This window comes from Halichoerus grypus, chromosome 2 (assembly GCF_964656455.1).
Source record: "Halichoerus grypus chromosome 2, mHalGry1.hap1.1, whole genome shotgun sequence".
Lineage (NCBI taxonomy): Eukaryota > Metazoa > Chordata > Mammalia > Carnivora > Phocidae > Halichoerus > Halichoerus grypus.
In genome coordinates this window covers 144902642-144922603 of record NC_135713.1, presented here as the reverse complement: position 1 = coordinate 144922603, position 19962 = coordinate 144902642, and the positions used below count along the sequence as shown (strand labels likewise).

The 19962-nt window shown below is 56.4% G+C and overlaps 1 protein-coding gene across 3 annotated transcripts in view; it reads right to left on the bottom strand.

The window, feature by feature from the left end:
• The window catches only part of ADAMTS2 (ADAM metallopeptidase with thrombospondin type 1 motif 2), a 217408-nt gene extending 206860 nt beyond the window's left edge, over positions 1-10548 (bottom strand). For all 3 annotated transcript variants that reach the window (XM_036080139.2, XM_078067654.1, XM_078067655.1), the window contains exons 1-2: positions 10266-10548; positions 8843-9237 (exon numbers count right to left, since the gene is read on the bottom strand). In XM_036080139.2, coding sequence (XP_035936032.2) covers positions 8843-9237; positions 10266-10410 — 540 coding nt within the window. In that variant the 5' untranslated portion in view covers positions 10411-10548. The remainder of the gene's footprint in view (positions 1-8842; positions 9238-10265) is intronic.
• Between the last annotated feature and the right edge of the window lie 9414 nt (positions 10549-19962).

Here is a 19962-nt window from a genome sequence, read left to right as displayed (position 1 = left end):
GCTCGCCGCGCTCTCCCTCCATTATTCCAGGCCACCCCTGGAGCATGGGACTCGGGCCAGAGCCAATCAGCGCACGGCATTCCTGGGCCACAGTGATTGGCTATGGAAAAGTCCCGTGACCTAACCCCAGCCAATCAGAGTGAAGCTCCAGACCGTGGCGGGAACCTTCAAAAAATAGCTTCGCTTTCCCATCAGGGGTGTGAGGGGTGTGGGGACAGCCGCAACCACTGGTCTCCCAGGGAACAGAGTCCCACAGGGGAGGAAAACTGGACGAATGGGGTTCAAGGGGCACCACTCCACCCCTGAACTACCTACCGAATCCCATGAGTCCTCAGATGCCTTTTTTATGTGGTAAAATCCACATAACATAAAAATTACCATCTTAACCACTTTTAGTGTCGTTCAGTGCTGTTAAATGCATTCCTAACGTTGTGCAACCATCACCAGAACTCTTGTTTTCTTGTAAAACTGAAACTCTGTAACCATTAACAATAACGCCCCATTCCCCTCTTCCCCCCCCACCCCCCACCCCCAGCCCCTGGCAACCACCTACTGGCTGTCTGTGATTTCAACGACTCTAGGTGGAAGACAGATGAGTCTGGGTTTCAGACCACTGATGCACCTACACCATTCTGAGGGCCCACCACAAGGCAAATGGGGTGGTGGGGCAGGGCCACAGGCTGGTACTCTGCCCCCTTGAGCACAAACCTCTGACAAGGCAGCCTCCATCATGGCAGCCACAGGTCAGTGCACGTCCCTACCCCGCCCAGGCAGGGAAGAGCCCCTAGAAAGTTCCTGCCCTCCACCAAATCACTCCCAGTGAGAAGTGGTGGGGAGGCCACCCAGAAGGTTGTGGACGTCCTGGAAGGGGGCATGGGGTGGCGGTGATGAAGTCACGGTGGGTTTTAGCAAGTTTCCCAGCCCCTGCCGACAGGGAGCCCTGGCGCATCTAATGGTCCTGCTGCCAGCCCACCTCCCAACACTTCCACACCTGCCTCTGGAGGCCCCGTCAGGGGACCTCAGGGCCCACACGGGGAATTCACACTGGACTTGTTTGCCCAAATGATATCAACACACTCAGATATACAGTTTCTCTGAAGAAACAACGGGGGGTTCAGCAGCAAGGGGCCCACACTCCCTGGGGGGCAACAATCTCTCAAGGGAGCTGGGGCTTGGGCTCGCCGGGGTCCCCACCTCTCCCTCCTCCAACCCTGTCCCCTCACTTGTGTCTGTTCCCCATCTGGCCCCTAAGGCACCTGGAGCTGCCCTGGAAGTTAACCCAGAAACGGTTAACTCCAGCTCCCAGTTTCCACTTTGACAAAATGAGGCCAATGGTAGGAGGATTTGCCCAGGGTTGCAAGAGCCCAGCCCAATGTCTCCTCACCCCCACCCAACCCTTCCCCAACCTTTTCCTATATAGGCTTTTGGCCCCCACTTCCTGGGAACTCTCATTTCACAGCTCCCAGCTGAGCTCTGCCCAGCCAGAGCTGGGCCCTGTGGACATAGATGGGTACACGTTACCCATCGTACAAGTTACCAAGAAGCGCAGGGTGCAACCTGGCATGAGAATGCTTAGGATGGCTTCCTGGATGAAATGCCATTTAGCTGAGACCTACAGAGTGAGCCAGGTAAAGATGAAGGGGTAAGAGTGGTCCAGGCCAGGGCACAGCCTATGCAAAGACTCTGAGCTGGGGGTATCCTGTGTTGGGGGAACTAAAAGCTCAGTGTGATGGGGCACAGGCATGAGGGGGACACAGTGACAGATGAAACTGGAGGCCATTGGGCGGGGTCATAGGTGGCCTTGAATGCCAGGCGAGTGGGTTTGGATGTTTTTTTGGATTTAGATTTTTTTTAAGGGCAATAAGAATCAATGAGAGATCTTAAGCAAAGGAGTGACATGATTTAATATATGGTTTATGAAAATCAGTGTGGCTGCTGGGTGGAGAAAGAGTTGCTGGAGAGACCAATTAGCAGCAGCTGAGGATCACAGATGCAAAAGACAGGGCTTGGGGTCATGCATGGTGGAGAGATGGGAACGGGGATAAAGTCCAGAGATGTCTAGGATGGTGGCTGGCTAGATGTATGGGTCATGGAGAGGGAGGAGAGGGGTGATCCTGGGATTCTCACCCAAGAAAGGGTGGAGTCTGGAGGAGGGTAGAGACTGTATTCCATTTCAGAAGCATGGGGTCACCTAGGGAGGGAGCCCTGGAGGCAGCTGCACAGGCAGGTCTGGAGCCCAGGAAGAGATCTGGACGAGGGGACCCGGAGTCCAGGTGGAGTGTGGTGGCAACTGTTTTCATCTGCCCAGCACATTCACCTTCCTCTTGCTTTTATATAAAACACCCATCCATTCCAGAGTTTGGGGATCTGGCCCTCACTTTCAACCCCAAAGGTGAGCAAGAGACTCAGGCCAGGCCTACATCACAACGATTGGTTTAAAGAGGGGCCTATAGGGGCGCCTGGGTGGCTCAGTCATTAAGCGTCTGCCTTCAGCTTGGGTCCTGATCCCAGGGTCCTGGGATCGAGCCCCACATCGGGCTCCCTGCTCAGCGGGAAGCCTGCTTCTCCCTCTCCCACTCCCCCTGCTTGTGTTCCCTCTCTCACTGTGTCTCTCTGTGTCAAATAAATAAATAAAATCTTTAAAATAAATAAATAAATAAATAAATAAATAGGGGCCTATAATCTAAGCAGGGCCCATCAGAGCCCTCTCCAGGATGCCAGCAGGAACTATCCAGAAAGGAGTGCTCTCCATTTCTGATTGCTACCATGGGAGGCAAGTTAAGCCAGGAGTTGCCAGTGACCCCCACATGGGGAAGGCCATGTTGAGACCAACACAGAGAGTGGCAGAGCTGAAAGGCAGAGAACATGTGCTGAAACAAGCCCTGAACCCCTGGATCCAGCCATGCCTGAACTCCTCAGGACCCCAAGGATAATTGGGCCTGTGACATCCCTTGTTTATTTCATTCACTGTAAGCCAGTTTTCTCACTTAAACTGAATGAGTCTTAAACAACAAGAAAAGTAATAAGCCGTGGAGGAGGCTGAGACTACCCTGGGCAGCAGTGAAGATTACCAACAGCAGGGGCCAAGCAGGAACCTCCGCTCTTCTGACCTGAGGAGCCCCAAGACCCAGGGAACTTGGGATGTCCCACAGCCCCTCTTTGGTGTTCCTGAGATCCTCTCGCTGCCCTCCAGGCAGTGCTAAGGCAGGGTGGGAGGAAAGAAGACACAAGAGATGGCTGCAAGTCCTAGGCACCCTCGCCCCCAGCCCCACAGCCCGAGCCTGCCTCCCTGCCTGCCTGACTCCAGCACCCGAGCCAGCTGGAGCCCAATGTGTGGCCTTGAAAGCAGGAGTCTTGTGAGGAAAAATGAAACTCCTCTCAGTCCCTTGGCCAGCAAATGACTTCTCTCTGTAGACCTTAGTGATTCTTAATGTCTATAAAGACTGGACAGGGGCGCCTGGGTCCGACTGTTAATTTAATTAAATTAAATTAAGCGTCCGACTCTTAATTTCGGCTCAGGTCGTGATCACATTGAGCCCCCAGGGAAGGGTGGACACTGCCCTCCCCGTCAGAGCTCAGGATGGGACCAGAGCTCAGAGGCCAGACCCTTCCCACTGCCCAGCCCATGAAGACTTCCACCCACTGGCCCTGTCAGGCCCTATCAGGCCAGAGAGGTCCCCAGAGCTGCCCTGAGGTGGGAGGCAGAGGGGAAGCTGGGTGCTTCGGCCCCACTGCCATCACCCAGCTGTGAAGACTCAGGCAACCTGCCAGGAGCTGCAGGCTGGAGCAGGTCAGCAGCGTGTCAGCAAGCCACTCAGCCACCAGGCCTGCTCCCAGCTCCCACAAACAACAGACAACACCCCTGACTCAGAAGGTCTCCAGGAGTCAAAACAGGGAAGGTAAGAAATACTTTAAAGAAATGCATTTCTTCATTTTTATTCTTTTTGTTGGCATGCAAAAAACAACAACAAAAAACAAAAACAAAAAAACAATAAAATGTAGTGAGCATGATCTTGGAATCAGGCAGACATGCATTCAAATACCGACTGCAAAGCTTGAAGCAAGCTCTCAGGATTTGGAGCCTCAGTTCATTCATCTGTAGAATGGGGACAATATCAGGCATAGGCCATAGGATGTTGTGAGGATTGAACAAGGCGATGCAGGCATAAGGCACTCAGCAGGGAGCCTGGCATACTATTATTACTATTATACTGTTCTTACAACAGGCTCTCGTTGGGTTATAAAAAATAAGCTTTTATTTATTTATTTGATAGTGAGAGAGAGAGTGAGAGCATGAGTGGGGGGGGCAGAGGTTGAGGGAGAAGCAGACTCCCCGCTGAGCAGGGAGCCCGATGCGGGGCTCAATCCCAGGACCCATGAGATCATGACCTGAGCCAAAGGCAGACGTTTAACTGCCTGAGCCACCCAGGCACCCCCTCACTGGGTTTTTAATGAGCATATTTAAATAATATGAAATTAGCACACCTATCATGTGGCCTGGAAGGTACTAGGAAACTGCAATGTGACATGCAAGAATCCTCCATTAATCCTAATTTTCTCAGGCATGATGAAAAGACAAACCTTAACCTTTCCTTGTGAATATTATGAATAGCTTCTGTCTAATGGCTGTAAAAAAAAAAAAAATCTGGAAACTCTGCATTTACCAGCCTCTCTGAGAATAAAGTGCACAGGTTGCCTTATGAAGCATGTCTTCATGTGGCATTTCTTGAGTCTGCACTTCTACCTGACTCCAGAAGAATCTACATCTTGGGAGGCTCAGAATCCCCATCTCATATTAACTGAGGGAACAGCACCTCTTCCGCTCTCTGTTTCTGGGGCTCTGCAAATCCCATGTCCTGCTCCTCACAGAAGCACCAGCCCCAGGCTGGCCAGAGTGACAGCCAGGTCTCAGCTGGAATTATTCAGAAAAAGATGTCAGCCAGCCACTGCTGGGGCCCCCAGACTCACCACAGAAGGACTGCACCTGATAACAAAACCAACACATAGGAAGACTGAGGCAGGAGATGGCAAGTGTCCTAATGACCTAGCGGGAGCACCTGGATTCAGCCATGCCTGAAGACTTACCATTACCGGAGCTAATAACATCCTGGTTTTTTGTTTAAAGTAATTTAAGCAGCCCGTCACTTGTAACTGAAAAGATTCCGACAAATATAATAAGTTTCCCCTCGATTAGGAGACTGCTGTCCACGGAAAACAAAACTACTACTACCTTCCTTTCTCTTTTTTTAAGATTTTATTTATTTATTTTGAGAGAGAGCGAGAGAGAGTGCACGCGCATGAGCAGCTGGGACCCTGCTCCATGGGTTTCTCTACACATCTTCCAGGAAGACATGTTCTACCAAGAAGGGGTTCCACGGTCCCATCTGTGTGGGAAACGATGGATTACTCAGATTACCAGACATGTCTTTATTACGGAACTTCTGAGATCCCAATGGGCCCCCTGAATCTCCCAAGCTGAATGCAGGGTACAGAGTCTCCTACACTGGTTGTCCACTGAAACCCATTTGCAAGGAGCAGCTTGTGGTGGAATGTGTAGAACTCTTGCAGAAATGGGGCTGTTGAGCCTTGCTTCTCAAAGGGCAGCCTGAGGTCCAGGAGCATTGGCCTGGGAGCTTATTAGAAATGCAGAACTTGGGGCTCCTGGGTGGCTCTGTCGGTTAAGCATCCAACTCTTGATTTTGGCTCAGGTCATGATCTTAGGGTCTTGAGATCAAGCCCCAAGTTGGGCTCTGCACTGGGTGTGGAGCCTGCTTAAGAGTCTCTCTCTTTCTCCCTCTGCCCCTCCCTGCCCCCATTCATGCTCTCTCTCTGAAAGAAAGAAAGAAAGAACGAACTTTAGGCCCCACCCCAGATGTGCTGAACCAGAACTTGCATTAACAAGACCCCTGGGGATCTGCATGCACACCACAGCCTGACATACCTGCTTCGGTGTGTTTTGCTATCTACGAAGGAAGAGCGAACGCTGCAGAGACAGGGGGCCTGTGTGGCATGGTGGTTAAGGGCCTGGGTTGCTAGGAGAATGAGATGCATTTATCCACATAAGGCCTATTGGGAGGAGTGCACAGGTATTGCCCCGCTCAGTACCTTCTACCTGCCCCGACTTGGGAGCCCTGTGGCACAAGAGGCTGGAGAGAACCAGACTAGATTCCTGACAGCATGGGCTATGTGGTCTTGGGCAAGTCGCTCAACCTCCTAGAGCCTCATCTGAGCATCTGCAAACCAGGGATGAGGATCCTTCCCCTGCAGGATAGCTGTGGGGACCAGAACTTTGAGTTATGTATAGATCCCCAGGCCTATTGGTGATACACAGAGAGATTCAAAAGGTTAAGGATTAATTAGTATAAAATGAGAAGAGACACACCAAAACAAAAGGAAGGAAGGAGGAAAAAGGAAGGAAGGAAGGAAGGAGGGAAAAGAAAGAAAGAAAGAAAGAAAAAAAGAAAGAAAGAAAGAAAGAAAGAAAGAAAGAAGGAAGGAAGAAGGAAGAAAGGAAGAAAGAAAAAGGAACGAAGGAAGGAAGAAAGAAGAAAGAAAGAAAGAAAGAAAAAAGAAAGAAAAAGAAAGAAAGATGGAAGGAAGGAAGGGAAAGAAAGAAGGAAAGAAAGAAAGAAAGAAAGAAAGAAAGAAAGAAAGAAAGAAAGAAAGAAAAGAAAGAAAGAAAAAGGAACGAAGGAAGGAAGGAAGAAAGAAAGAAAGAAAGAAAGAAGAAAGAAAGAAAGAAAGAAAAAGAAAGAAAGAAAGAAAGAAAGATGGAAGGAAGGAAGGGAAAGAAGGAAAGAAAGAAAGAAAAAGAAAGAAAGAAAGAAAGAAAGAAAGAAAGAAAGAAAGAAAGAAAGAAAGAAAGAAAGATGGGAGGAAGGAAGAAGGAAGGAAGAGGGAGGAAGAGTAAAGAACTAATATCGATGCCCCATTATCTCCAGGCCATTTTTCGACAGCATTCAAGGCCCCTCAGGCAAGCCCCAGCCTGTCTTCCAACGCCCGTCTTCCTTCCAGCTGCCTTGCCCCTGGGCAGATGTGCGGCCAGTCCTTGTGACACCTCACCATGCCTGTCCTGACCCGGCTAACGCATACCTAGTACCTGAGCACATGTTCTCCCTCTGCTAAGATTGCCAACCTGTGCCTTTGCCGGTTGCCAGCTCATCCTCCAAATAGCCCCCAGGAGCCCGCGGTCAAAGACCTGGCCAGAGTCGTCCCACAGCCCATCAGCGGCCCCGAGCTCCAGGTGGGCACGGGGCCAGCCACACCTCCGACCAGCACAGGGGACAGACGGCACTGGGAGGTTCTGGCTAAACAAACGAATCTCCAAATGACAGAGACAAAGCCTCCCAGAAATGCTCTCCATCAGAAATTTCTCAGTACACAGGAGCTGGCCCACCTACAGACTGCATCCGAGTCAGCTCCCCCAGCCCCTGGAGTCCCCAGCACCGATTTCGTTTTATTTAGGAAATTCACCTGCAGCATCAAATGAGATACACTTCGGAGGCCCCGGACGGCCTCAGAGACCACGGACATAATAAAGGGCTGCACCATGATAACCCAACTCCTCCAAGGACATTTATAGTCGTTTGCAACACGCCTGGGTTCTAACTAAATCCAGCCAAAGGCCGTGATTTTCTGAAGCAACAAGTGACATTTCCTGTGTCTCCATAAAAAGAACACCAGCGGTTGCGGGGCTCTGGTGTAATTGCAGGCAGCAGCAGGAAAAGCCTGAGGACCGGGGGCTCGGGGGCCAGCAGGGCTGGGAGAGCGGCTGCTCGCTCGGCACAGCAGTGCCCTGAGCCACAAGAGCAGAACCCACGGTGGGCGGCTTCCGATGTCTGGCCAGCCACGGCCAGCCTGACCACCGCACCCCCAATCCAAAATAGAAAACTGCAGTGGTTTCTGCCACGTGCCAGGCCCCGGGGCAGCCGGACAGAGAGCACCGCCAAAGTCAGCCGCCTCCCCGAGCATCGATCCAGGCTTCCTCTGAGGCCCCCTCATGCCAAGCCGTGGTCCCCATGGGCCCCTGAAACAGGAAAACGTCCCAGGACTCCAATCACGCTGGGTGGCCCAAGCAATCCCAGGAGGGAACTCAGCCTCTCTCCTTGTCCTTCAGAGGCTGCCCATGGGCACCAGAGCCTGCATTTCCAAATGCTCCCCTTGGCTTAAAACAGAGAGAGAAAACCGACTTTTCAAATTACCAGCTGGAGTTCAACAGGAAACCACAGCATAAAAATCAGTGGTTCCCGGTCAGCCAGGGGGCAGAGGGATAACTGGGCATTTCAGCACCACTGCCTGCCTGCTCCCTGCGCCGGCGCCACCCGCACACACAGGAACAAGAAGACGGACGGCCAGCAAACGTGCCCCCTCGCACACGTATCACACGTGCTAAGATGCACATGGACACACACTCAACAGATACCCGGACACCCAAAGGAGTGGAGACCCACAGATACATACATGCACGAGACACACAATGGCATTCACCTATTCGCCCAGGGTACCCAGATGCGAGCACACGCCAACATTCCAAAACACGTGTGCACACGTGCACACACTCGCGGAGATGGACACACAGCTGGTTACAATAGGAAGACCTGTGCCCCGCGGGCGTAAGGGAGACCGCACTCCGGAGACCCTGACCCACTGCATAAATCACCCCTCTTGGACCCATCAAAGTAACTTGTCTTCGTGCCAACCCCTTCCTTCGGTGCCCGCTGCTCCCTACACACAGGGCTGCAGAGGAGATCCTCAGTGCAGGCCTTGGGAGTCACGGACAACCAGCGTCCAAATCCCAGGCAAGGGCAGTGGACAGAAAGGAGCAAGAGAAGCGAGTGCTCACCAGCCCGTCGCAGTTGCTGAGCGCCACAGAGGAGGCTTCAGCCAGGCCCGCCACGTCTCCGACGTAGAGGCAGGTCCCGAGCAGGGGCTCCACGCGGGTGGCGCCCGACTCGCTTTGCCATTCCACCGTGGCGCCGGGCGCCACGAGGCGGGCGTTGGGCCGCAGCCGCAGGTGCAGGTCTCGGCCGAAGACCGTGACATTGTAGAAGAGGCGGCCGCCGGGGTCCTCCTCGTTGTCTCCAGGTAAGCCCGGGGTCTGGACAGGGGCGGCCCTGCGGGCCCGAACCCCCGCCTGGGCCGACGCCGCCGACACCACGTGGGACACCAAGCGGCCCTGGGCGTCAGTGCGCACCGGCACCGCCAGGATGCGCTCCGCTCCGTGCCCCAGGGGCCCGCCTGCAACGGGAAGGGGCGTTAGACCCGCCAAGACCTCGGAGCCCCAGAGCCCCGCCGCCAAGCCCCGCAGCCCCCCCAGGCCACTCCCCCACCACCACCACTGAGAAGGGAAGGGCATTCTGCCAGGCAACCCCCAGAAACGAGCCTGCACCTCCCCGGCCTTCTTCCCACTGGGAAGGGGCGTTAACGGGGCCACCACTCCGGAACCCCGCCGCCCCCAAGCAGTCCCCCTCTGGGACCCTGCCAGCCCAGCGCTCTGCCCCCTGCCCCGTTCCGGGTTGGGGCTCCGCGAGCTCCTCACAGTTCCCATGGGGACGGCCCCATCAGAGCCGCCCCCCGCCCCTTGAACCTACCGTCCTTGGCAGGACGTGGGGCTGCTCCGAAACCACTGCGGCTGGCCCCTTACCCGTGCGCCTCGCCTCTACCCCTCCGCTGCCCCCGCCGCCCGGGCGCCCTCACGGCTCGCCTCCCGAGCGGCGTGGACTCGGCTCCCCCGGGCACGCGCGGCCTGTCCTCCGCGTCCAGCTCGCGGTTGGACCGATGCCGGGCCCCCTCCCTGCGCGCCCGAGGGCAGGGAGGGGTGCAGCAGGGTCCCTCGGATCCTCAGGGATTCCCTCCGGGGCGCCCCATCCGTCCTCAGGGCCCTCGGCGGCGCGCTCAGCACTCGGCTCCCCCCGAGCGTCCCCGGACGCGAGCCCCGGCGCCGCCTCGCCCTGGCTCCCCAGGACCCGCTGGGGCTAGCGCTGCGCTCTCGGCCGCGGGGCTTTCCCGGCCCTGCATCTCCTCGCTCCGCGTCCCGGGAGCCGCGAGCGCTCCGAGGCTGCCCCCGGCCGGAGGCGCTCCGGTGCGCCGCGGGGCGCCCCCTGCGCGACCAACCCGGCCCCGAAGTTGGCCAACTTGGCCCCGGGCGGGGCGCGCGGAGTTTGCCCAAGTCGGGCTGGACGACGGCCGGGGAGGGGGCGGCGGAGCACGCGCGGCGGGGCCCGGCCGACCGGGGTCGCGGGGCGCGGGGGCCCGGCCGCACCTACCCGGGGGGGCGGCGGCGGCGGCGGCGGCGAGCCGGGCGTCCGCGGGCGGCGGCGGCAGCAGGAGCGGCGGCAGCAGCAGCAGCAGCGGCGGCAGCAGCAGCGCGGGGCAGAGCAGGCGGCGAGCGGCTCCCGCCGGCGGATCCATGGCAGCCGGACCGCAGCCGGGGCCCCGCACTCGCTGCCGGCGCGAAAGTTCCCCGCGCGCCGCCCAGCCCACATCTGGGGGCAGCTGGAGCCGCCCGCAGCTGCAGCACCGCAGGGCGCGGGGCGGAGGAGGCGAGGCGCGGAGGGGAGGGCGGGGGAGCGCCGAGGGGAGGCGGGGAGAGGGAAGGAGCGAGCGAGCGAGGGAGGCGGGAGGGAGGAGAAGGCGAGCGAGGGGGAGGGCGGGGACGGCGGGCGCCTCAGCCTGCGGTGACCCGGCGCTTCTTGGCGCGGCCGCCGCCGCCACCGCCCGCTCCCCTCCTCGCGCCGCCGCCGCCGCCGTTCCCGGCTCGCAGCGAAGCAGAGACACCCCGAGGCGGCGGCAGAGTAGCGCCGCGGGCCGGGCCGGGGGAGCCCCGCCGCCGGCCACCATCGGGCGCGCCCCGCGCCCTGGCGGCGCACCACCTCGGAGGAGCGGCGCCCGCCTGAGCATCCCCACCCACAGAGTCCGTGGGGCGCCTGGGTCCCACCCGTCAGCCTCGGGGCGCAAAGACCTGCCTCGCCCTCTCTGGGCGCCCTGGGGCAGGACAGGGTGCAGGAATGGGACCGGCTTGGGGAGGCCTGAGATGGAAACTCCAGACGCTCTCATAGGAGGGTACATGCACCGCAGGGACTATCCCAAATATCAACTTTTACCCTTACAGAGAGATGCAAGGTTCCTTCGTCCCCAGCTGCTCTCTGCCTGAAGTTCCTGGCCCCCTCCAACTGCCTCCCCATCCCTCTTTTGCAGCCTCTGAATACAGCCTCCTCCACCCAGACGTGGGCCCTCGCTCCCAGAGCCCAGTCAGGTTGCTGCCCTCACCTGCCCTGCATCCCGAGCCTCCTGGCCTTTGCACTCCCAGACCTGCCTAAAATAGCCTCTCTGCACTCCACCCACCTTTTCCGACTCAGCATCCAAGGCATCCCTCTCCATCCTGGAGCAAGTTTGCTGTCAAGGCCCATCCACAGATGGAACCCCTCCTCTCCAGCACAGCCTTCCCACTGCCTAAAGTCACAGTCCTCCCACGCCTGCTGTCCCCTGGCACAGTGACCTTCCCTCCCCAGGTCCCACCTGGAAACCCCCTCCTAGGCATGTGTCTGTCGGGAACATCTCTGCTGCGTGTTCTCAGACTTCCTTGGATGGTGGACACCTGTCCTTTTGGATTTTCTCATTCGCTCTGCCTCAGGCCTGTGTGGCCAAGGGCTTTGGGGTTGGCCTTGGTCAGGCAGGGTCTGATGACTCAGGCCCCTCCCTGCCGGCCAGGAGGGCCCAGTCTTATGGGGAAGCACATGACTTGCACAACTTGCTGTAGCTGTGATTTCGCATCCCTGGTTCCGTCATCTTCAGGCCCGGGGTGTGAGGGCTCTCAGCTTGATGGCCATCTTCACCTGGAATGTTCCCTCTGTATCACCTGAGGGTGCCCAAGACAGGATCCAGCCCCCAGGCCTAGCGAACGCTTCTTGTCAACGCTGAAAATAGTGAAATTTCACATAAGAATTTAGATTTCGGATTTTTCTTGAGAAATTGGAAAGCATGGCCACACGGGGCCTGCATCTCTGCTTATCCACCATGAAATGGGGCACATGCCCTGCAGTTCTCTATAGGTCTTCCCTCCCCACCCCCAAGCAGGCGTCCACTTTCGTGACCTCCGATGACATACCTGGTTCCAGAGAAAGTGGATGGTGGTCAGCATATGGGAAGAGAGATGACTTCAGAGCCAGGCATCCCAGAGGACTTCCTGTAAGAAGTGGCATGGTTGAATCCTGAAGGGTGCACAAGCCAGGTAGCCCAGAGCTGGGTCTAGCGAGGTGCTGCCTTGTAACCCGTGACACTCCGTCACTCCTTCCTCCTGTGGTGGCCCATGTTTTCATCCTCCTCAAAAGATGAATAAGACCCAACCAGCAGCCTTGCCTACCTCAAGGGTCGTGTTCTACCTCACTCGCTTCCCTGCCGGCTTTATGATCATTACCGTGATGCTCCTACTGCCACAGCTGTTCTTTGTACAGTACTTAATCACGGCCTTACGTTTTTACAGGATACTTTAAATCACCACCGCAAATGGAAAGGTCAACATCTCACCATAATGCAAAGATAACTGCCAAAAATAAATAAAATGAAAACAACAACAAAAAAGATGTTGTCACAGTCTAGATACTACCGCCTGCAAAGAGGCGCTGAGGCCGAGGCTGATTCGCAAGTGTTGGGAAAGTGTGAGGCAGACTAGCAGAAGCAGAGAACTTTCCTCTGATGCAAGCAGAAGGAGGAGAGCAGAACTGGGAAGGGACGGCTCTCTCTGCGAATTTTCAGACGGGGCCACGTAACTAAATTATCTTGCACACTCTGACATTCCAGCTCTAGGATACTTTTTGGAAAGAGCGTCTGTCTCCTTGACACTCCCGAATAAGCCCTGGCAGCTTGCTTCCCGCATCATCCCTGACCTCCAGGGGCTCCCCCCCAGGCATGAGTGGGAGGCAGATCACGACCCTTGACACGCCCATCCTTGAATCCCCACCGTGAGAACCCACAAGGCTAAGCAGAGAGTATCAGGCCCTCATGCATTGCAATTCATGTAGGGGGCCCTTGTTGACTTGCCCCAGCTCCCTGATCACCTCTCCTCAGCTCAAAAAAAGAAAAAAAGGGGGGGGCACCTCCTACATCTTCAAATTTCCATGGTTTCAGATCTCTCCTCTTCCTCTTCTGGAAAACACTGGCCTACCCCTGGGGCTTGCCTCTCCCTCTGGTCCTCTCCTCCTTCAGGTGAGAAGTGGGACAAAGAAATCCTCCTGGTTCTTTCCTCAAGTATTCGGTCCGGATCGCAAAGGCACAAACTAAGGACCACAGGGTCAACTCAACTACAACACTTGATTAGCATGTGTCACGTGGGTCTGCTTTTAGTTGGACTTGAATATCTTAGATCTGGCTTGCTTGTCACTGTCCCCACCACTCCCACAGTCCTACACGTCCTCATGGCTCACGATTGTTACCAGCCTGGTCCCTGAAGGGCTGGGGTTGCAACCGTGATCTAGAGCTGCCCCACGTTGTGGGAGAAGGATGAAGACAATTCAGGGTGATGTCAGGCCCTCCAACCCCCTTAAAATCTTCCCAAGGATGTGAGGTACAGAAAGAGAGGAGGACCTTTCCTGGTCACCTCGGGTGTCACAAATCCCTGCCCGTGTCTCGGGGCAGGGACTTTAAGAAAGGAGAAAGTCTGCCTCTCTGCCTGGCCCAGCTCTGGACGAGAGGGGGTGCCCTGCCTTGTTCTGAAGACTTGGGGGCGGGGTCTGGGCTCTACCCTTGAGATTCCAGGCCATACAGACTTCACCAGAGCCGTTCCTGTCCCCTGGTGGCCACAGAGAAATCAAAAAATTGTTCTGCCCTTTGACGAGGTCACCGTCCTTGGCAGGCCCTCCTCGCTCTGCGGGCAACAAGCAGATGGAGGTAATGAGGAGATGGAGGTTTCACTGTCCTTCCTCCCAAAGAGCAAGCTCCCAGGGGGTGGGGGGAGGGACCTAGACTCTTCCAGTCTCCAGGGACCCGTATGCAGCATATAACAAGCCATGAGGTCTTCGTGACCTTGTCAGGGGCCTCTGAAGACAGCTGCTCTGTCCCCCTCTGCTGTTGGCAACCGGCGGATGCAGGGGCCCTGTCTGATGCACCAGCAGAGTTCTGGCCAGGAGCGGCCTGGGTAAGCAATCTGTCAGGGGAATGCTGATGGAACAGAACGTGAAGGCCGGGTGGCCTTTGGGGAGTGTGCTTCTTGTTTCTTGAGCATGCACACACACGCGCGCGCGCGCTCGCCCCGACAGGGAGCTGTGTCAGGCAAAAGAGGAAACAAGGACAGCAGTGTTTTTCATTGTCACGTCCCACCCAGAGGTGTTCCACCACCGCTGGGATCCGTTCTGCCTGGAAGGGAAAGACAAAGTGCTTACAACGTGAAGGCTTGGGGATCCAGGCTCAATCAACACTTCTAAATGGAGACACAGCTGGAGGCTCAGACTCAATCTAAGCAGTAATGACCCGGGGAAAAATAAAAGCTCAGTGCTTCCTTGTGACTGCCCACTCTCACGTATGCTCCACCCGGCAGAGAGGCAGCGAGGCCCAAGAATTTCCAAGGCAGTGTCTGGGTGGGGCAGCTGTGATGTCCTAGGCCCACTTGGATCAGGGTCTAGACCGTCTGGTCCAGCTCTCCCATCTGAGAAAGGCCTCTGGGTCCCTTAAGATCCCCTGGAGGAAATGTTGATCTCATGTATCAGGGGGGCTGCAGGTAGGGCGGCTCCAGACGCCACCTGCCACCTGGGTATCATCTTTGCTCCTGACCGCATAGAAGGATGGCCAAACCACACGCAGGTGTCCTGCCCTCTCCCAGAAGGGCCGGCTAACTCTCCTCTGGTCTGTGGGCCAAGGCTGGGTCACATGCCCGTTGCTGAACCAGCTGCTGACAAGGGGCAGAGGCTATTCCTAGGACAAGCCTGAATCAGCCATCTGGGGCAGAACACCTGTTAGAGGTCAGCCCCGATGCCCACCCCCGCCCCAGCACCTTGCTTGCCTTTATTTCCAAATGAGAGCACAGCGCAGTCCCACGCTCACCCCAGCCTGCTGAAAGAGGACATTCCTCATGAGACTTTATGCCCCATTCCCAGACAACACCATCTGTAGAGCGTAGAGAATCAATGTCTGTACGTATAAATCCTGTCCATAACTTGTGAAAGGCACAGTCCCATCATGGGGTTTTCTGTTCCAATGCTTTGTGAGCCTAACTGGGCACTTCCTCCCTTACAATCCAGGGAATGTCAGCCAGTGACCCTGGCCGATTGCTGGACCCCACGGTCCCCGGCCTCCAAGGCTTAGAGGTCACACTCCCCTTGTGTCAAATTTCTTCTATCCTGTTTGCCCGACCCTGCCCTGATCCCAGCATCTAGAGTGTGGGCATGAAAAGGGCCAAAGCTTCCGGCTGGGGCTGGCAGTGGGGCTAACCATGGGATCCTAAGTCCGAGACCCCCGTGGGAGGAAATTCTGGATGCAGGGATGCAGGCTTTTGGCCATCACTGAAGCCACTGCAGACTCCCTGGGGACCCCTCTGCTCCTCCAGAGGGTCCAAGGAGGCCTCACTGCCACCCAAGGCCCCATCCCTAGTAGGAAGGTCCTGATGGATGCCACCCCGCCTCCACATACACGGCCCCCCCTCAGCTATGTCTCCAGCCCCTTCCCTCCAGGGTAGTCTCACTCCTTCCTGCGGGCTTAAGAGCGGGCACACCAACCGCCCCAGCCAGGTCCATTCTGCACTGTTAATGCGATAACCCCTAGCATCTGCATCAGCGTGTCTCAGATCCCCAGCTACTCACAGCCCCATCTCCACCCCATCCCCGCCCCTGCTCTGGTCCTCCTTGGCTCACGACTGGCATCTCCCCTCCCACCGGGGCCCTGGGGACACCCCTGTCTCCTCAACTGTAGGGCTGGGATCACACACCTCACCCCCCGCCAGGGTCGCGCAGAGCTTGGATCGACAATGAGGCTGAAGGGTTCCTTTGGAATAATGAGGCAGACCTCCTAATTAGAGAGCTCCCTTCCCCACCCTATCACTATTGCTGCCTGGGCATCACGGCTCACCAGCATCGATGATTTCAACTACTCAAGGTAGCCCTGAGCCCGGGGGCTTGGACTCTATCAGCCCCCTTCCAGGCTTGTGACCTCAGGAAACTTACGTAACCTCCCCATGCCTCAGTTTCTTAAACTGATCCATAGCAGAGCAGGCCCTCCATAACTTAGCTGGTATTGCTTTCTATCCCTCCCTGTACCTGGCTGAACACATAGTACGGTATTGGGCTCTAGACACCAAATCATGCTCACGGGAAACTTTCCAGCGTACTCTGACCACATGCTTTTTTCACGGCATCACTGACTTGAGAACAGAATCCTGGCTCTATGGCAAGACATGGGTGGCTGGGATGCCAGGGTGGCTTTTGGCCTAATAAACAACCCTGCCAAAGGCTTGCAAGGAAATCCTATGATTGACAAAACACAGCCTGGCACATAGTAGGTGCTCAGTAAACATTTGCAGAATGCATCAACAAAATAAGTTCCAAAGGTCGACACTATGAAGAAAATAAAAAGAGGCACGTGATATAAAACGCATGGGACAAGGAAGGGGAAGGTGGGGGAAGGTTTTGGCTAACAGCTCATCAGAGAGGAGTTATGGGGAATGGGCAGTCTAAGCAATGAGTGTCTGAAGCAGGGAGACCAGCACATGCAAAGGCCCTGAGGCAGGAAGGAACTTTCTCTGCTCCAGGGAAAGAAAAGCAGCAAAGCCCAGGGTGGTAAAAGAAGGAAGAGAAGGAGGGAGGAAGTGAAAAAGGGAACCTGAGGGGATGAGAGATGAGGCAGAGCCTTGCAGGTCTCAGACAGGAGGTTGCATTTTGTTCTAAGCAGACAATTTTTTCCCCCCAGGAACTGGGAGCCCTCACCAGGACAGTGGGCAGGGGCTTCCCAGCCCCCTTCTCAGGAGAAGGAGCACACATGTCCAAGCCCCCGACTATCCCCATCTGCCCTGGTCAGAGATGACTGGCCGGGCTGGGCGCCATGGTTTTCTCTTCCTGCTGGAGTGGACAGATGTCGACACAGGGGTCCGTGTGGCACCAGGGCTACTCTGCTGGTGAGTTAGCAAAGCTCTGAGGTAAACTGTCTCCCTTGATCATCATTGACATCCTATTCCCACGTTCAGATGAAGAAGCCAAAGCTCCGGGATGGTAGTCCCCAGCGGAACGGAGCTGGTGGGACCCCACAGACCCCCACCAGACTCTGAGCACTCACTTCCCACAAGGGTGCTCTTCCGAGCCCCCTGGCCTCCTGGAGTTTGGACTCGAGCACCCTTCCTACAAATCTCGCTCTTTGTCTCAAGTAGCCATCTTTAGCTGTGGCTTATAAACTCAAGAGCCCTACGGTGTGATGAATACGGGGCTGCTCACTGGTAGCCAACAGAGTTTTGTGTTTTAATTTTAATTTGTTAAGATTTTTAAAAATCAAAAGATTTCCCATGAAAATAGGCGTCTATGGCTTCTCGTAGGCGGCGGGGAAGGGGGGAGCATGTCAGGCCACGGGGCAGTCACAAGCCGGAGCAGAGTGGAGCACAGCCTTCAGATGCTTTCCCCACCCCCACTGTCCCACCTCTGTGGCCTTCAGGTGGGGAGAGTGCCCCCTCCCCGGGACGTGTGAGGCCGTGGCCGCCCAGGGATGAGAGGCCAGCTCTGAGCACAGCCAGGCTCTCCATCCCAATTGCTCCCCTGCTCCTCCACCATCTCACAGTGGGGCCTCCACAACAGCCTCCGATTCCTGGAACTTTCCAAGACGCTCCTTTTCCTGGTCCCCCATGGTACCAGGGGCCCCCTTGCTGCTCGCCCAGAGACCGCCCCGCCCCCTGCTGAGGATGCGGGGCTCTCCAGCTGGGAGTCTGAAAGCAGAGGCTGCCGGGAGGGGAGGGGTGTGGAGGGGATGTGGGCGTGAAGGGGTGGGGTGTTGCCGCAGGAGGCCTGCCATTTCTGGGGGCTTGCCAACAAGTTTATGTGAGTGGAAAGCAGGAGGCGAGTTCAGGGCACCTGACAGGCCACTGTCCCAGAAGCCGGGAGGCAAGAGCGTTCGCTTGCACATGCATGTGCACGCACACACGCACACCACCGCACTCACGCATGCTGGCCCCCGTGCACAGGCAGGCACACGGACGCGCACTGACCCCAGCCCGCAAGCATCCCCAGACCCAGACTCCCGCCCGGAGCCCGGCCCCGCCCCGGCCTCCCTAACTGCATTTCTGAAAATGAGAAAGAAGAAATCTAATGAGTCTCAGGCAGCCGCCGTCCCCCCACGGCGATTTCCCATCTCTTTCTGCGCGACCACAGCCACAGGGCAGCCTGAGTTCTCAGCCGGGCCCCAGACTCCTTAGCAACCCCCGGCGGGTCGGCGCCAAGCTGGTCCCTGGCCTGGGCCAGCCTGTGGCCTCTGAATGTCCTTGCCTGCCCTGGCCGCGAAGGCTGTGGACAGAAGCTGCCGGCTCTCCTGGGCGCTGTGATGATTGGGAGCCCCTTGCCTGCTTGCTGGGGACACCAACGCCCCCAGTGGGCTTTCTGTTCCCAGGGTCCTCCACAGAGCATGGGACCTCAGCCCTTCCTTATCATTATTGAACCCAAGGGCCCTGCTCCATGCCTCTGAGCATCCTCGAACCCAGGGCCCAGGGCTGGGCAGAGAATGCCTTCCCTATAAGTCTGTGCTATGGTATCTGTCCTCCTCCTGACCCACTCTGCGGGCCCTCTGCTAGGGAGCCCCTCCTCCAGCACACACCAGACGCCCCCTTATTCCACACAGCATCTCAGACAGAGCCCAGACAGAAGGTCACTGTTGACCATAATGTTGTTTTCAATTTTTGAGCAGGCAAATCATATTATCCGCCACCCTGTCAAACCTGAGGTCCACTGAGACCCTCTGATCTTTTTTATATAACCACAGTAAAGCCTTTCCCCCTCGCCCTTGGGTGTTGACAATGGGCATTTTGAACCCGATCACGGGTGTCACTGGTTTCCTTTCACTGGCTTTATGCTGTAAGACGATTTGGTGCAGACCTGAGCAACAGCAGGGTCGCAGGGCTGGGTGGCTCCAAGGGTGACCGAGCCCCGGTCTGAGGGACCAAGGCCCTACTTTCCTGAATCCTCCCAGGGCATGAGACTGACTTGAGAATTGCAGAGCCAGGGGCGTCCTGGGCAAACCCTGAGCTCTGGGAGCGGCAAACAGTGGAGGGCAATGTGGCACAAGGTCCATCGAAGACCCTCTGAGCGCCAGGATTTCCTGTCACGTGGCGCCAGGCAAACGGATGCCTCCTAAGAGCCAGACCTCCTCTCACTAGACGTGGACCTGGGCCTCGCTGGACCCCGTGCCTCCACCTTGCTGGACCCTGGACCTTGGTGGCCTCGCTAGACTCCCCAGTCTTGGCCCCACGGGCCCCCTGCAGCCCTTCAGCAACCTGCCCCGGGTTGGGGGGTGCGGGGGGCCCCCACTTCTGTGTTACTGGCACAGCTCAAGCCTCGCCCTCCCCTCTGCAGGAGGCTGAGGCTCCTAAGGAAGTGCGTTGTGCAGAAGCCCTACTCCACCAAGCAAGCTGTCATCCTGGAGAAAAAAATAAAACCCTCCCAGCCTCACTTATAACAAACTCAGTCTGTTGTGCAACTTCGCAGTACAAAATGTGCGTGTGCCCAATCTCCCGGCTGTTGCATAATTTTCCAGCGGTTTTCAGGATTATTTCATTCCCCGTCTGGCGTATTTCACAAGCCATATATAAAAAATTAGATACATGTAAATATACAGTTGAGCATATGTGTGCAATGGAGCGACAAGTGTAAAAGGAGGGGAAGGAGGTGGGGGCCAGGACTTAGGAAAAAGGCAGATGAAACAAGTGTAAACATTTTGAATGCCACCTTCTAGAAGTCTGGGAGAGTAGGAGAACTTGGACTCAATTTAAATTTAAAGCAAGACATTTGT